Here is an 18005-nt window from a genome sequence, read left to right on the forward strand (position 1 = left end):
TAGGTGGGAACTGAACAATGAGATCACTTGGACTCGGGAAGGGGAACATCACACACCGGGGCCTATCATGGGGAGGGGGGAGGGGGGAGGGATTGCATTGGGGAGTTATACATGATATAAATGATGAATTGATGGGTGCTGACGAGTTGATGGATGCAGCACACCAACATGGCACAAATATACATATGTAACAAACCTGAAAAAACAATAAAAAGATTTTCTTCAATTTATTTTGGCAATTTTGTTTACTTTTCTATGTACAAATATTTCATTTGTTGTGTTAAATTTATTTCTAAGTATTGTTGATGCTATTGTGAATGGAATTGTTTGCTTAATTTCATTTGTAGATTGCTCTTTGCTAGTAATAAGAATATAATTGATTTTTATATTGATCTTGTATACTATGACTTTGTGAAAATTGTTTATTGTTCTAGTTGGCGTAGCGTGTGAGTGTGTGTGTGTGTGTGTGAGCAAGCAAAATCCTTTGATTGTATATATGTAGGATAATATCTGGAAGTAAAAAGTTTTACTTCTTCCTTTCCAATCAGGGTGCCATTAATTAATTTTTTCTTATTTCACTGGCTAGAATCTCTAGTGTAAAGTTAATCAGACATCCTTGTCTTGATCCTGATTTTGAGAGAAAGCATTCAGTCTTTTACCCTTGAGTATGATGTTAGTTTTATATATTGTGTGGATGGCCTTTATCAGGTTCAGAAAGTTCCTTTTTATCCCAATTTTCCTTTCTATAGTACCCTTTATCTTAAATATATATTGTATTTTATCAAATGATTTTTCCCATCTTTTGAGATGATTATGCGATTTCCATTTTTGTTCTATTAATATGCAATATTGGCATTCATTGATTTTTGAAAATTAAACCAACCTGTATTCCTGGGATAAATCTCACTAAGTTATTTACATAATCTATATGTTACGAGACTCAGTTTGCTAGTATTTGGTTCACCATTTTGGGGTCTATATTCATGAGTGAATGTGCTATCATTTTCTTTTGTTGTATATATTTCTCTGATTTACGATATCAGGGCCCCATAGAATAAGTTCAAATGCTTTCACTCCTCTGCTATTTTCTGGAAAAGTTTGTGAAAAATTGGAGCTATTTCTCTTTTAAATATCTGATAGACTTAACCAGTGATGCCACATGGGCAGGGCTTTTCTTTGTGGGAAGGATTGTAATTACTAATTTAACTATTTTACTTGTTCTAAGTCTATTGGAATTTTATTCTTTTCATGAGTTATTTTTGTAAGTTATCTATTTCATCTACGTTGTCCATGTTCTTTGGCATAATTTTTTTTTACAGTGTTCTCTTCAAAGTGTTTTGATTTTTGTGGAGTCAGTAGTGATGTCCCCTCTTTTACTTCTGAGTTTGGTAATTTATGTCATCTCTCTTTTTCTTCTTGTCAGTGTAGATAAAGAGTTGTTAGTTGTGTTGATCTTAAAAACAGATAAATAAAAAACTTTGTTTAATTGATTTTTTACTATTATTTTATGGTTTTTATTATATTGATTTCCACTCTGATCTTTATTCTTATTCTTTTATTCTTTATTCTTGTTGGGGTTTAGTTTTACTCCTGTTTTTCTACTCTCTTAAGGTGGAAACTTACATTTTTATTTGTGATCTTTCTTCTCTTATAATACAGGTGTTTATAAATTTTTCTCCAGCAACTCCTGACATGGTTGATATTGACAATATTGTCTGGTTTAATTATTGCTTTTAGGGGAGAGCATGTGCCAAGCTGCTCATTCCACCATTCATCAAGGCCCACCTCATAATTTTTAACTATGAGGAAATTGAGCCATATAGAGATTATTTTAGGTTGAATTCTCTCAGAAGCAGACCTGTGGGCTAAAGATTTGAATACAAGTGATTTATTAAGGGAGTATTTTCAGTAGAAACCACTAATAGACAGAAGGAAACAGGACAAGGAAGATAAAGAAGCCAAACCAATGTGTGAGCCTATGTAGAGTGAATTGCACCTTGAACCTGTTCTCCCTGAGGCAGAGGAGCAGGATTTTTCCACTTCTTCTTAGGGCAGTCACTGGAAAATGCTAGCCTGTAATCAGATATGGATATGAGTTAGGGGAGACCAAGATTTACAATCTCATGCCCTGTTCACCAGCAAAGAAGTCTTCAATAGTTTAAAGACAACCCTCTGAAGAAGTCTTGGATGCCTCTATTCACAACAAAGCACATAGAAGATGGGAGATGTCCCTCACTACAAATGGGGTTCAGTGTATACTGCTCGGGTGATGGGTGCACCAAAATCTCACAAATGACCACTAAAGAACTTACTCATGTAACCAAACACCACCTGTTCCCCCAATAACCTATGGAAATAATTTTTAACTGTGTAACTATAATAACTAAAAAAAAAGGTGGGAGATGGACACATAAACCAAGAAACAGGGATTAAAAGGGACAATAATTGTATACTCTTGCAAGATTAAGTGTCTTGCTCAAGGTCATATAGGTAGCTAGCCATTAGCAGATCCTGGATTACAAACTGAGTTTGTGCATGCTAATTTTGTGTTTTAATCAGCTTTATTAAAATCCACTAAAGATGTGTTACATAAATCTTTGCTTTGCTAAACAGATTTTACTTACTGTTGATTAACCATTTCTGCTGGCTAGAGGCATCGCTATCTGTATCCGAGTCAACTCTAATGCCAGTTTTTACTAGGTGGGACCTTTCCCCATAGCTCTTCTGGTCAGCACAGGGTGCGGAGGTAATCTAGAAAAATATAAAGACAAAGCAGCTTCCTACTATCTTGGGAAATGGCATTAACCTTGTCACATGAGAGACAGCACATGACAGACAACAAAGTTAACCAAGCCTTAATAAGGAATGCATTTACCCGTGTTCCTGTGGCTCCCTGTCATGGCCATGAACAGCCTAGATCTACATGTTCCTATAGATCACTTAATCAAGTAACCTTTGAAAGAAGAGGTATATGGAAACCGTGTAATTCTCAGTCAGTGTGCTTGAGGCAAGTTCTTATACGTTTGGTTATTCTCAGTAATGTCAATATTAAGGGCTTCTTAGTTAACAAATTTGCTAAATCATTAGACATCCTGGAATAGCTGAAGATGTATTGGGAGCCCTTTGTATATAATATTAAAATTGTGTGTGCAAACCAACCAAGTTGACTGTAAGATGAAAATCTATAAGCAAAAAGATTTCTTCCATTGATTTTCAATATTACATCAGAGGCTGTTCTTGCAGAAGAAAAGAATGGTAAAAGAGTCACCAACATTTCATTGATGATCACATTATGATTGTTCAATTAGGGAAACACTTTTTTCCTTTTCTTCATTTTTTAAATTTTATAAAGTGTTATTATATCTTCCTTGATATAGAATTTTTTTAAAAAAGTATTTACTGGAGTAAAATAAAGGTGATTGCTTAACCTTCTGTGTGGTAGAAAGCAGTATAGCCTTGTGGTTAAGAATGAGGGTTCAGGAGTCAAACTACCTGGGTTCAAATCTTAGCTCTAGCAACAAATAACAGTGTGACCCTGGAAAAGATTTCGAGCCTCTCCGTGGTTTGGTTGTCTTATTTTGTCAAATGATGATAATAGTATCTGCCTCTTAGAACTGTTATAAAGGTCAAATGAGATAATAAATGGAATAAGTTTAGCATATTGCCTAGTAAGTGGTAGGTATGCAATAAATATTTCCTGTAGAGCGGAGGCATCATTGCAGTACACAGCAGTGGGAGCTATGATAGAGGTGTAGATAAAGAGCTATGAGAACAGAAGAGGGAGAAACCAGCTCTGGTTTGCAAGTCAAGAGAGAAAGTGTGATGTTTGATCTGGATCTGGATTGGATGAGGAGTTCTCAAGATGGAGAAGAAGAAAAAAAGGCATCGTGGGCAGATGGAACAGCATATAGAAAGACGTTGAGACGTGTGGTGAGAATTGATGTGATGTTCACTTAAACTTTATTTTGTAGTTTTTAAAATTCTTTTTTAAAGAAATACTTGGTGAAAAACCATTGTGTGTCTAGTATGGTATTAGAAGCCATGAACTAGATGGCGAGATCTCAGACCTCGTGAAGTTGGCAGCCTATTTGGGGGCAAGCAGTAAAGCCAGTAAACAAATAATTAAAGAAGACACATTTCAATTATGATCAAAGCTGTGGAAGAAATAAATCAGGAGATATGGTGTACAATGACTCAGAATACTGGTAATTATGTATTAATGCTTTGGTGAATTTGGAATGACTCAAATCAGTGTCTTCCAAGGGACTGAGAACACTGGAGGGGAATGTCCCTGTTGGCTCTACAGCTATAAATATCAGAATAAACATTGGGACAAGGGTATAAACATCAGAATCACCTGGGTTTATGATTTAGTAGCTGCGCATTTAACTATCTAGAGAGGTTTACCAAAAAGTACTGATGCTAGGGTCCCACCCCTAGAGATTCTGATTCAGCTGGTCTGTGGTAGACCCAAGGAATAAGCATTCTTAAAGTCCTCTGGGTAATTATAATATGCAGCCACAGCTGAGAACTATTGATCTTGAGCAACCCTCCACTGAGATTCTGAGATGACTGTTCACTACCCTCACTTGAAGAAATCAGTGATGGAGAGGCTACTAGGATTGGTGAGAGATTACCGTATCTCTCAGCTGAGCAGTGCTGGAAACAAAGGTTGAAAAATACCTTGATAAAATAGGTCTCTGATCTTTTTCACAAGTCTCATATGGTTATTGTCCAAAACTGCCCTGTCAGAGCTGCTCTTGGTGGCCACCCAAACCCTGTCACCTCCCCTTTTCTGCCATGTGCCCATCTCCCAGCTCCATGTGCCTTGATGTAAATGGTTTCCAGGTGTGACCTGCTGTGAGCTGTTGCCATTAAGATGCCAGAGCTGCCTTGTCTGACCCTCCTCACACAGAGTTAGGAGTGCCTTAGAGTTTATGTCTCTCTTACTCAGCCATAACCAATCACTGACCAGCACTGGAAGTTCAAAAGCCTGTGGTTTGAGATGAGACAAACTCTGGGGGTATAATTTATGCTCCAGAGCTCCCTATGTGATCAGGCTAAGACTGGGACTTTGCCTGATATCACACCCTTGCTTCACTTCCTCCCATTTTATCTCACTCCTTTACTAGTTTCTTCTGGGACTACTTCCTCAATACATCATTTGCAGTGAAACCTTGGCTCAGGGTCTGTTTCTGGAAGAACCTGAACTCAGACATGCCTCATTCTGGGAGAAAGTGGACTAAAATATGCATCTTTCTGAAGTTGGGCAAGCTCTACCTGTGAGCTAAAGCATCTACTCTATCTGTCATCTGACTCCAACCTTCTGAAAAGATCCAGCTCCTGGCTGGAGACTTCTCTAGATCTAGAAAGAGGGCCACAGGAACTGTTACTAATGGAAGGATGCTCTGATAGGTCCCTGGGCCCCCTCAGTGGAATCGGGTCCGAGAATCTCAAGCCACCATTTAAACCATTAGCTTAGGGACCAGAGGGAGGAAGATGGTCCAGCAGCAGGGTTTTCCGGAGTCTGTAGAGAGGTTCTGAGGGTTTTTGCCTTGGATGGACAGCAGGAGATACTGAAAGTGACAGTACAAACTCTCCTTGACCTTAAAGAAATCACCTTAGAGTGAATGAAATGAGTTGGGGGCACAGTATAGCTCTTAGATCCTTGCAATAAGAGATCCTTGGGATAAGTAACGAAAAAAAAAGTCATAAATGCCCATCTTCTCATTAGGAGAAAGACAGAGGGTGTCACAAGAGGAGAAAGTGTATGAGTAAGTGCTATGTGTTGTGCAGTGAGTGTCTTAAGTTGTTTTTTTCTCATGTTATTGGGATTTTTCCTACTAAAAATATCCCCTCTCTTTAAAATGATTCTGAATAGTTTATTGTAACCACTGTTTTTGAGCTAGAGATATGACCCCAAAAGGGAGGTCATTCGCATTTGGATATGATTTTATCATTACCAGCAAGCTGAAAAGAACATGCTCTTAGATAAATGTATTCTCAAGAGAATGAGAATGAAACTACTACAAGAAATAAAAATAATACTCAGTTTCTTGTTTCTTTCCCCACCCTTTCCTAAAAAGTGTCAGGAAAGGAAGGTTATACAACTTGTGAGCACTGTTTCTTCTCCCCCCTCTTCAATCAGAGTTCTGTGGTCTTTGAGAGAGGCTGGATCCACTGGCAAACGGATTTATCTAACAAAATGATTTAAATTTTTCTGGCTGCATTGCAGGTTTGCTTTTGAATGGACAGGCTGCGAATGCATGGGCCCGAAGGAGTTGCTGGGTATATTTTGGCACAATAATCACAATCGTATGTGAACCATATGTTGACTGCACAGTTTAAACCAAAAAAATACCCTTTGCTATTCTTTGTAATTTCATATGGAGTTGGTTGGGGTAGAGCTAAGCAGTTTGGGATGCCAAGTTAAAAAAAAATGCTTGGAAGGCCTTTATACATTTTATTGGTTTGTAGGAAGAGAAGAAAAAAAAAAAAAAAAAAAAAAAAAGAAAGAAAGGATACTCAACTATGAATGAAAAGTCTGGGTTTCTACTTTTGCTGCAGTTTGACCCTCATCAATCACTTGACCTCTCGGCCTCAGCTCCTCATGTGTAATCTGGCTGTTGAGCTTGGTTGAATTGACAAGTGGCTCTTCAGTAATCAGATTGGTGGGGAGAAAGAGCTGATGGGGATATACAAGCTGACCCTCACGAGATATTATGGCTCTGTCTAATAGATCTTGGCAGCATTTGAATTTTCAGAGCCCAGTAAGAACCCGCCTTCTTGCTTGGCCACAACTATGGAATCTTCTGCTAGTCGTGGACAGTAAATGAGGCCAGCCATGTGGCCCCTCTTGATCCATCCCATCACAGGAGGGCCAGAGGCAATAGGAAGTGATTCTCGGAGGGCGATTCAGTCCCAGGGAAGCTCCCAAGGTTTCAGGGGGTCTCAATTTAGAGGGGAAAGATGACAGAAGGATTTAAGGTAGAATGGGAAGTCTATCTGAGAAACCAAGATAAAGGCCTTGTTATGTAGATATGATCAATCCAAGTCACCACTTGGATTAGGGATAGGCTGGCCCTCAGAAGAAAGCAGGGATGGCCGGGCGCGGTGGCTCAAGCCTGTAATCCCAGCACTTTGGGAGGCCGAGACGGGCGGATCACGAGGTCAGGAGATCGAGACCATCCTGGCTAACACGGTGAAACTCCGTCTCTACTAAAAAAAATACAAAAAAAGTAGCCGGGCGAGGTGGCGGGCGCCTGTAGTCCCAGTTACTGGGGAGGCTGAGGCAGGAGAATGGCGTAAACCCGGGAGGCGGAGCTTGCAGTGAGCTGAGATCCGGCCACTGCACTCCAGCCCGGGCGACAGAGCGAGACTCCATCTCAAAAAAAAAAAAAAAAAAAAAAAAAAAAAAAAAAAGCAGGGACTCCCAGCTCTTTCCAACTCCTGGTCCTGGGGATGAGCCTGTTGGTTCCTTCTAATCTGCTCAAGAGAATATGAGGGCTGCGTTGGTTGCCTGCTCCCAAATCCAATGTAGTGTTCTTAGGTGCTGTTGTTAGCTTCATCAGGAGAGCCCAAGAGGTTGTCTGCTTCATGAAGCTCTCTTGTGTTTGCCTTTTCTCTCACAGATCAGAGTCCCACGAGTAATGGACTCTCAACTGGTCGAGCTACTATTAGCATTCAAGCCAGATTCTAAGATTTACCTGAATATATTGTTATTCATAAAGCATTGCAGGTCCTGAAAACTCTGTTACAAACACCCCTCCACTTTTGCCCTGCAACCTCTAGGTTTGGGTATTAGGTCCTTGTGCTATTTTTCAGTGACTGCTTTGAGCTTAGCTGTCCTGATAAACATAGGAATTGTACAATTGAGAAGGACCCCAGAGTTGAGGAGGAAGTGATTGCTGAAATCATAATTTAATTTAAACATTTATTGACTTCAACAGGCATTATGAACATGCATAGATGGCACATACCCACACACACTTTGGGTTGTTAAAACATTCTCAGATGTTACACACACTTATTTAGAAGTCTAAACACTCAGGTTAGTCACTTTCATCCATTCATCTAAATGTTATATTCACTCATTTGGAGTTAGACACCCAGGTAATACAGATCCTCACTTGGAAATGGTACACCCTCAGATGTAGTGTGTATGCCTTGAGAGATTGTCCACATCCACTCCACTCACATGTCACTCACATGCACTCTGAATTGTCAGGTTCTTACTCAGATGTGTATGTACAACAGGCATGGTAATTGAGCTATTTTGCCTGCACTCATCTAAGTGTGGCATATACTCATATGCCCAACCCTTCCTTTTTCCACATGCCTGAAAATTCCCATACTCAAGAAAATTCAAGAGAAAACTTGCCATATTGAGTGTGTCACATTTTTTTAGGGCAGTCCTCCATAGCCTTTTTTCCTTAATGAAATAGTCCTGTGTCTCTGTCTTCTCCCAAGTTGTACTGCTTAGTCAAGTGTCTTTAGATGGATGGTCTGATTGAAGGATGGTAGCCTGCAATACGTTTCATTCTTCATAAACCACGTGCTGGTTCACTATGCCCTGTTTAAATAATTGGTTTGGGGCCCCCTACTGCAACCACTTGATTAATTCACAGAAGTCTCCAGTGGGCACTCATGGGCAATCGATCTTTTGTTTTAGATCATGAGTCCCAGAGATCTGTGCAATAAACCTCTTCTAAAAGAAGAGCATTTATTCCAGAGAGATGTAAACTGTGGGGCATTCAAAGAGATTGAACAATGTTATCCAACTTACAAACCTTAAAATAACTTTTACAAAGACAGTCTAACATTGGGTGTCAGTTGATATTCAATAAAGGATCAGTCATCTCTATTCACACACTAGCATCTTCTTACATCCTCCTAAGTTGAAGGGAACAATATGCGATCACTAGACAGGAACTCAAGGCAATCGCTGTTTATCTGATTAGGGTTTCTGCATTCAGGCAGATTTGGTTTCATGTTTGCTTTCAGTTTTAATTCAATCCAATTTAATTCATTTGAACAAGCATTCATTGATCACTTGTTGGGTGGCAGGCACCCTGCTGGGCAGTGTGGGGCAGGGGTGGAGAATGATGCAGTGATAAGTAAACCACAATGCCTACTTCGTAAAAGGTCACAGTCTAGCCATTGCAAGAGTAGTCCCATCTCATGATATTGGAAAACAAAGCAGATGGAGATTAGGTGAGCTCTAGGGGAACTAAAGAGGGAGGTGATTGATCCAGACTGGACATAGCTGGACAGGCTTCATAGAGGAAGTGAAAGACATGCTCACCCTTTGGAGGAAACCAGAGGTGGCCAGGATGCAGGACATTGCAGGTAGAGGAAGCATAAGTCAGTAATGCATGAGGTGAGATCCAAAATATATCTGTGCAAGAGCATGGGATCTGGAGTAGCTAGAAGATGGGAACACCATGAGAACACCTAAATGGAAGACAGAAGGCAGGCACAGAGGGCTTCAAATGCCAAGATGAGGAGTTTAGATTGTATAATTTGTACAATGGAAGGCCTGTGAAAGTGTTTGAAGAGCTACATGATTAGGAAGCCATATGATTAGGATGACTGATTAATAAATCAAGTGCATTAGAGGCAAAGAGACTAGTTGAATCTGGGTAAGAAGTGTGAAAGTGCCCAACTAAGGCATTATCAGTGGAAGAAGAAAAGAGAAGTGGAGCAGATGCAAACATACAGAAGCCAAATCAACAGACTTCTGTAAGACTGTTGATTAAGATAAGGAGTGAGAACTAAGGAGTTAAGAACTGAGGATGAGCCCTAGATTCAGGTTCTGGCCACTTGTCAGATGGTACTACCATTTACTAAGAAAAGAAATGTAAAAGGAGGAGCAGACAGGTTTGTCAGGGTTGGGGCTGAGTTGAGTTTTAGACGTGTCTAGTGTGAGCTGGCTTTGAGACAGCTAAGTGGAGGTAAAGTTCTACATCGTGGTAGGTTTGAAAATCTGATGCTCAGGACAAAAGTTTTGTTGTAGACAGAAGCAATGTTTCCATACAGGAGAAGTTGGGTTGACAACATTAGAGCTAACAAGCTGATTCTTCCAGAGAGTTGCTCATCCATCTGTGTCCCTTCTTTCCGGTCCAGTGTTTATCAGCTGGTTGTCAAGGAGGAACGACCACAGAAGTCACGGAGGGCAGCTGACATTATTGAGTGCTTTTCGGTGCCTGTGAGCTATCGGAATGCCTCCAGCCTCGATTCTCTACACTACTTTGCTGCTGAGTTGAAGCCTGCCAACCTGCCTGTCACCCAGCCATTTACAGTGGGTGACAATAAGACATACAATGGCTACTGGAACCCTCCTCTCTCTCCCCTGAAAAGCTACAGCATCTACTTCCAGGCACTCAGCAAAGCCAATGGAGTAAGTATGGCCCCATGGAGGCCATTCCTTATCTTGTTTGCATTTTCTCATTCTCGTATGATAAGTCAGCAGGACTCTAGGTGGAGGATGAAAAACACTAAGGCCCCTAGGCCAAATCCAACCTCATGCCTTTAAATTAAAAAAAAAAAAAAAAAAATACAGCTATGCCTGTTCATTTACATACTGTCTATGGCTGTTTTGATGCTTAAGAGTAAAGTTGGTTATAACACAGGTTGTATGTCCCACAAAGCCTAAGATATTTATTATATGTCTTTTTACAGAAAACCTTTGCACACTCCTGTATTAGAGTATAGAGATGGTGCTTTACTTGAGGAAATTACATGACCTCTCTGATCCATAATTTCTTCATATATAATAATAATATCTGTCAATTTGTTATCTAGGAATGCACTAAGCATGGTTTAATTGATCAGTGATTAATACCCCCTTTGTCATTGCCATTGGTCACATTAGAAAATAGTGTTTCTCCAAAGACAAGGTAATCATTTTTGTGTCAAATATTTCTTTGGTCAAGGATTGGCGCCAGTCATAATATCAGAAAATCACAGGGCCGGAAAGGATATCAAAGGTCATTCAACAATCCCAAACACACACAAAACAATGGTTCTATCCATACTGCAACACCGGTTAACTGGCATTAGTGCTTATTCTTGAATACCTCAAATGACAGAGAACTCATTTATCTCTGAGGTAGCTTTAGTGTTTTCTGGAGTAGGGAGTGAGTGGGCTGTGTCTCTAAGGAGGCTTTTTAGTGTACTTACTGAAATGTTTCCTAATGAAGTTTCTACCCATTGTTGTTGATTCACACTCTTAGCATCGTACAAAACCAATGCAACCACCTTCTTGGTTTATAGTCTTTCAGTTACATAAGATCTTTTCTAATACCCTTTTCTTCTCTATACAAACATGCCCATATGATGGTCTTTTCTGCGAGCTAAATATCTTTAGCCTCTTTTATTACACAAGCTTGTGTTTTCCATCCAGGTGGTCATATTTCTTTTCTTTTCTTTCTTTCTTTTTTTTTTTTTTGAGACAGAGTCTCACTCTGTCGCCTAGGCTGGCAGGCTGGAGTGCAGTGGTGCGATCTTGGCTCACTGCAAGCTCCGCCTCCTGGGTTCACGCCATTCTCCTGCCTCAGCCTCCCGAGTAGCTGGGACTACAGGTGCCCATCACCACACCTGGCTAATTTTTTTGTATTTTTGGTAAGACAGGGTTTTACCATGTTAGCCAGGATGGTCTTGATCTCCTGACCTCATGTTCCGCCCACCTCAGCCTCCCAAAGTGTTGGGATTACAGGCGTGAGCCACCGCACCTGACCTCAGTGTGGTCATATTTCTTTTAACAAACACCTAACAAACACTGACAAATGCTAAACCCTTCAGTTCATATTAAGGTTATGTGGTATGTGCCCTCTAAGAGCTTATAGAAATGTAAAGGAGTCTGTCATGTGCCTCGTTATGCATTGTATAACATGGAGAACTGAGAAGCTTGCTGGAGAAGGGAAGCCTGAGACAGAAGCAAGATTTGGTGAAGTGTGTGGGAACAGCCTGTGCAGGCTCTGGGTGGCCAAGATGGAGAGTTTAATCTGTCAATGGCAGTCAGTGCTTGGTGAGAAACCTGGATTGAGGATCTAATTAACATTTAGAATGTCCACATACCCATTTAAATTCCACTGTGGTATTTCAGTTCTGCATTTATTACTGGTTCAAGCAACACTCCTCACAGAGAGCATAAGACTACAAAGAGAAGCTGCCAGACTGCCTTCCACCTGTCCATCTGGTCTTCCCACTGCATGAAGCACTCTGATGTATTGAGCGGGAAGACATAAAAATTGGCAGAAGCATCTGGGGCTCCTCTTGTTCTCGGTTCTCGGCATTCCACGCTGGCCGGTGTATCAGTTCAGCACAACCCTCTAAGAAGGTGTGGCCTTCCCTGCTCTTGGCACGTATCAAAAGGTGTGGTTGAGTTTCCATGATGAGAAGGGAAAGAAGTAGTTTTACTTTATTCTTCCCACTAAGATACTCAAAAAACCTAAAAATAGAGCATGCCTATAGAACCCAGGAAACTAGCAAATGCATATCAGAAGGAATGTCCCCACCATAAGAGTGGTTGGCCCTGTGCCAACCACAGAGGTTTTGTTACAGGAAAAGGGTCCCGATCCAGACTCCAAGGGAGAGTTCTTGGATCTCATGTGAGAAAGAATTCAGGGCAAGTCCATACAGTAAAATGAAAGCAAGTTTATTAAGAAAGTAAAGGAGCAAAAGAATGGCTACTTCATAGAGCATCCATGAGGGCTGCTGGTTGTCCATTTTTATGGCTATTCCTTGGTATGCTAAACAAGGGGTGGATTATTCATGCCTTCCCTTTTTAGACCATATAGGGTAACTTCCTGACATTGCCATGGCATTTGTAAACTGTCCTGATGGTGGTGGGAGTGTAGCAGTGAGGTCTACCAGAGGTCACTCTCGTGGCCATCTTAGTTTTGGTGGGTTCTTTACTGCAAACTGTTTTTATCAGCTGTTTTTATCTATAGTTTTGGCAAGCTTCTTTACTGCAAGCTGTTTTTATCAGCAAGGGTCTTTATGGCCTGTATCTTGTACTGACTTCCCAGCTCATCCTGTGAGTCAGAATGCCTTAACCATCTGGGAATGCAGTCCAGTAGGTCTCAGCCTCATTTTACTTAGGTCCTATTTAAGATGGAGTTGCTCAGGTTCAAATGCCTCTGACAGTTTGCTCCCCAAACATCCTATCAGAGACCTCCCTCTTCAAGACACAGGGATTTGCTATAGAGAAAAAATAAAGTATCTCACTCTGAAACTGCCTCATCTAGGAAGCAGTTTTGGCACTGCTTCGGAGATGAACAAGGCCATTGAATTACCTGTGCCTTCTACTCCACACCATGCACATGTACGCTTGCTTTGGACCTAAGACTCCCAGTAATGAAACGCAGGCAGGAATGGAATTGGATGAGTTCTTATGCCACGTGTCTTGGGGGTGCAGCTGACCTCACAGGAACAGAGCGGGGAAGAGTAGTGGGAGCTGGGCACTCAGAAGGCTGTATTTTTTTTGTCAAAGGAAGAACTACACACTGTTTCAAATGACTGTCTTTAGTATTAAATTTTACTGAAAAGAGTTGGGTGAAAGGGTCATTGAAGCAGAACAGCCATTCTCAGTCTAACAAATCTCTGCCTGGTCCCTCTCAGATTTTTCCATATCATAAAGGACAGCAGACAATGATGTTAAGCCTGGAGGATTTTTGAGGAGAAAGTGTTATAATCCACAAATTCCTTATCAGCCAAGTTGTTCTTGTGCAAATACATCAGAAAGACATTCTTAGTATCCAGTGGCTCCCACGTTCCCTGCTCCTAATAAATCACAGAGCAATGAGTCAAAATAAAGAAATCAAGAATTCAGAAATGTGGAATAAGAAGACCCACAGTGAGCATAAAACTAATTAAACATAGCATTAATGCTCAGTAATGGCTCTAAACGTGTTACAAAATGAAAGGTTAATGTAAAACGTAACTATTTAAGGCAAAGATGCATAATGTAAAAAATTAACAGTTCTAATCTATCTGGATCTATAATTCACTATTTTGTTAACAAAAACAGACAAAGAAGACGGATGAATGTAAATAAAAATCTCATTTTCTCATGTTAAACAAGAGGGAATATATAATTACTGTTGTATTTCTGATACTGAGAACATTAAAAAGTACAGTCCTTTTAAACAAAGTCAGCTCTCCAATCTATACTTAAAAAGTTGAGAAACAACAGTCAACAAAGAAAAATGAAGACAATTAAGAAAACTATAAGTAAACGTGAAAATCAGAACTATAAAAAAAAGCCAGAAGATGAAAGCACTAGATTTGATGTGGGCGGGGAGGGGAAAGTGTTGTTTTGTTTCATTGTGAAAGAAAAAAAAAACAGCTTAGGTCAAAAAAACAAATCAGAATTACCCATATTTGTATCACTAAAAGATTAAAGACAAAAGATGAGCTAGAGTTATATTAAACTCAAGTGAAAGGAAAGCAGTCATGGGCATTTGTTGCAGGATGGTTGTGAGCCAGGTGGAATAATTTACTGTGAACAAATTTTATTGCTCCCTACTCTACCTGCAAGTTTTAGTCACAGCAGGGTAGGAGAATTCTGAGGTCTGGACATCTTTGTTCTATGGATATTAAGGATGGTTTGTCAGCTTAACAGAGTGGCTATGAATTCAACCTTTACTATCAAACTGCCTAGGTACAAAACCCTAGTAGCTGTGTGAATTTCAATAAACTACTAAAATAATTAGATATGATGGATTAATTAAGGAAACATCTGTCAAGCACATGCAATATGTCAAAAAAGGCTTTTTTCTGAGTGCTGAGAATGCAGCAGTGAGTCAAGCAAAGATCCCTGATCTCATTGTTTTCATTCTAGTGGGGAAAGAACAAAATAAATAAGTGAAATAATGTATCAAATAATGAATCCTTAGGTTTCACATTAGGAATGTGAAAGTCAGTCATTAAATGTTTACTATTATTAGCATGAGGATAAAGACATTTTGCAGACTCTTTGTTGATCTGTGAATATGGAGTATTTTAATCCAGCCATGTGAATACCATGCAGAGTTCAAGTGTGGCGTGCGTTATAAGACATGGTGCTCAGAGTTCTTGCAGGCATTTTCATGAAGCATGAGTTGTTCACAGGCACTTGCGTTGGGAATTTTGTTCCAATCAGTAATCTCACATTTACCCATGGATGCTTTCTTACAGACAATAAGAGTAGTCTCATTTGTCCTGGCACACTGTCTTTGGTGCCTAATTCACAACACCTGTCTCTTATGAATTAGACCATGTTGTAACCATTTGTTTTGGATACAGCAATATTATAGAACTATAGCATCATAGAGTAGGATGGACTTTGAAGTGTCATCTAGTCTAGACCAGAAGCCAAAACAAAAATCTCCAATAAAGCATCCTTAGCAACACATTATATTGCTTCAGCTTGATCAGTGCAAATTGCTGGAGTGAAAGGGAGTTAATTCCTTTGTGGAGCAGGTAAAATTATTAAAACTTATTTTCCCATATAAAGCCAAATTCTGTCTCCTTGACTCTCCCCTTGTAGCCACTTGTATTGATTTGAACAAATCAAAACTTTCTTTCCTGTGTTAGCCTTTCAGAGAAAATAAGACAGTACCAATTATCTTCCTCTGGCCATTCAAGTTATTTCTCATTGATAATTAACATGCTATTACTTCTTTTATTTTTCATATGGTATAATTTCTGGGTATCCTTCATCCTACTCACCCTTTTCTCTGATAGGCTCCTTTTCCCCTCCAAGTTCTCCTCAAAAACAGTTGCCCACAACCTATCACTGTTCTTCAGATATAGTTCAGACATGCCTGCTAGATTTTAACTAAGCCTCCTGTCTTGAACCTTTCCTAAGACATTATTTCTCAAACATCCCAACGTGTTTTCACTTTGGGGCCTTAATTCATGGTGCATTTTACCTCCATCTCTCTTTTCTTCATTGTTTGCAGAACTGGTTTCTTCTCATTTTTCAGACCTGAGTTTCAATCTCACATCTCCAGAGAACAGTCCAACCATATTACCTGGGAACCACCCACCAGCACTCACTCATATGTTAACCCACTATTTTTCTATATTACACTAGATACGTATTTTTATTTGCACATGTTGTTGGGTACTGCATGCCTCCAACAGCATGCTGAGAGCTCCAAGAGTGATGAATTGTGGTTGGTTGGTTTGGGTTTTTTTGTTTTTTTGACTGCTATATCCTACATGCTGAGTGTAATATTTAACACATAATAAACACCTAATAATCATTCAGTGGATTAATGAAAGAATGAGACTATGAACTGTTTCTTGTTGTCTGTGAGTCTGTTTCCTCACTTTGAAATAGTAATATATACTTCGCACAGTCTTTTTGAGGATTAAATAAGAAAAGGATCTTGAATAATGAAAAGCACCAAGTAGGTGTCAGTACCATCTGAATTTCCATTCAGTGTAGAATGAGAGATGTGGTTTGAACCATTTTCATCGTAGACAGAATAGTCCTAAAGGACTTTTTTCTCCATCAGAGTAAGATTTTTTTCCCCCAGATGTCTCATTTCCTAAGCTCCAGGCTTCCTGGGCAGCCTTGATTTCCTCCAAATCCTCCAAATGGTACCCAGGGTAGCTGTCTCAGTTGTAAACAGCGGGTGGGTGCAGTTTCGCATTGTTTCTTTCACACTCTTCCCAGAATGAGGTCTGCTGAATCTACTGTTCTCTGCATCCTCACCACCATTAGCCATAATTGTGAAGTTGAAAGGACCATAATTAACGGTTGGATGCAAAATAAGTGTGGCAAACTCATGCAAATATCCATCAGAAGCCACCTTTTGTTGGGCAATGCTGTTATGCATGTTCTATTTATGCAGAGGATAAAAGTCTTTTCTTGTCATATCCTTTTCATCATGTAGGGGTACATTTAACCTGGATGATGCCTCTGCCAAATGCTAAGCTAAATAAGGGAAGTAGGAAGTAGCAGGGTGATTGTTCTCTCTCTCCTACTTCCTCCTCCAGTTCTTGAACTCAATTGCCTCTTGAGAGCAGTTGGAAACCAGATGCTATGTTGAACCGGTCACAATGCTTGCAGTATAATCACGTTGTAATAGTTGGGATTATCTAGGTAGAGCTAGGTTAGGGAAAATTCTGTGTCTCTGAATGAATTGGAAGAAATTATATTCAGTTGTGTCCAACCACTGTTAAAGAAATGGTTGCACATGGATGGGTTTTCTGTGGCATGATAGAGTGGAAAGAACTGAAAGTTGAGCATCAGACAGACTTGGCTTTGAATTTTGGCTGCTCTTGGCTATGTGAACTTGAACAGTTTACTTAACAGCTCAAGATGGAGAATATGATTAATGATCTTCCTTAAAAGAAATCAGGAGAGAGTAAATTAGACAATGTATATTAAAGTATCTCATAGCATTACAGTTATACTATTTGTTCTTTTTTCTTTTGGCTACTTTCCAGAGGCTCCTCTTCTGAGGGGGAAGAGGGTTGGGGCATCCTTACCTGGCATGTACCAATTTGTCCAGTAAACTCCACATGGAAGCACACACCTTCCTAACTTTGGAGGACTTTAGGATTTGTGTCTGTGTCCTAGCTGTTGACTGCCTTGACTCACCCCAGGCTGTATTCCTCTTAGTTTAACTTCTCATACATGGTTTTGTTACTGGAAAGGGGTCCAGATCCAGACCCCAAGACAGGATTCTCGGTTCTTGTGCAAGAAAGAATTCTAGGTGAGTCCACAGCAAGTTTATTAGGAAAGTTAAGGAATAAAATAATGGCTCCTCCATAGACAGAGCAGCAGTATGAGCTGCTGGTTGGCCATTTTTGTGGTTATTTCTTAATGATAATGCTAAAAAAAAAAGGGGGGGGATGGATTATTCATGAGTTTTCTGGGAAAGGGGTGGGCAATTCCCAGAACTGAGGGTCCTTCCCACTTTCAGAACGTACAGGCTAACTTCCTGATGTTGTCATAGCACTTGTAAACTGTTGTGGTGCTGGTAGAAGTGGCTTTTAGCATGCTA

At 40.0% G+C, this 18005-nt stretch overlaps 1 protein-coding gene across 1 annotated transcript in view; it reads left to right on the forward strand.

The window, feature by feature from the left end:
* PTPRT (protein tyrosine phosphatase receptor type T) overlaps positions 1-18005 on the forward strand; it is an 890462-nt gene that overhangs the window by 642549 nt on the left and 229908 nt on the right. Inside the window, exon 12 of the mRNA XM_017878051.1 lies at positions 10126-10399. Within this exon, the coding sequence (XP_017733540.1) occupies positions 10126-10399 (274 nt within the window). The remainder of the gene's footprint in view (positions 1-10125; positions 10400-18005) is intronic.

Source organism: Rhinopithecus bieti, unplaced genomic scaffold (genome assembly GCF_001698545.2).
Source record: "Rhinopithecus bieti isolate Rb0 unplaced genomic scaffold, ASM169854v2 scaffold_10347, whole genome shotgun sequence".
Taxonomy (NCBI): Eukaryota; Metazoa; Chordata; class Mammalia; order Primates; family Cercopithecidae; genus Rhinopithecus; species Rhinopithecus bieti.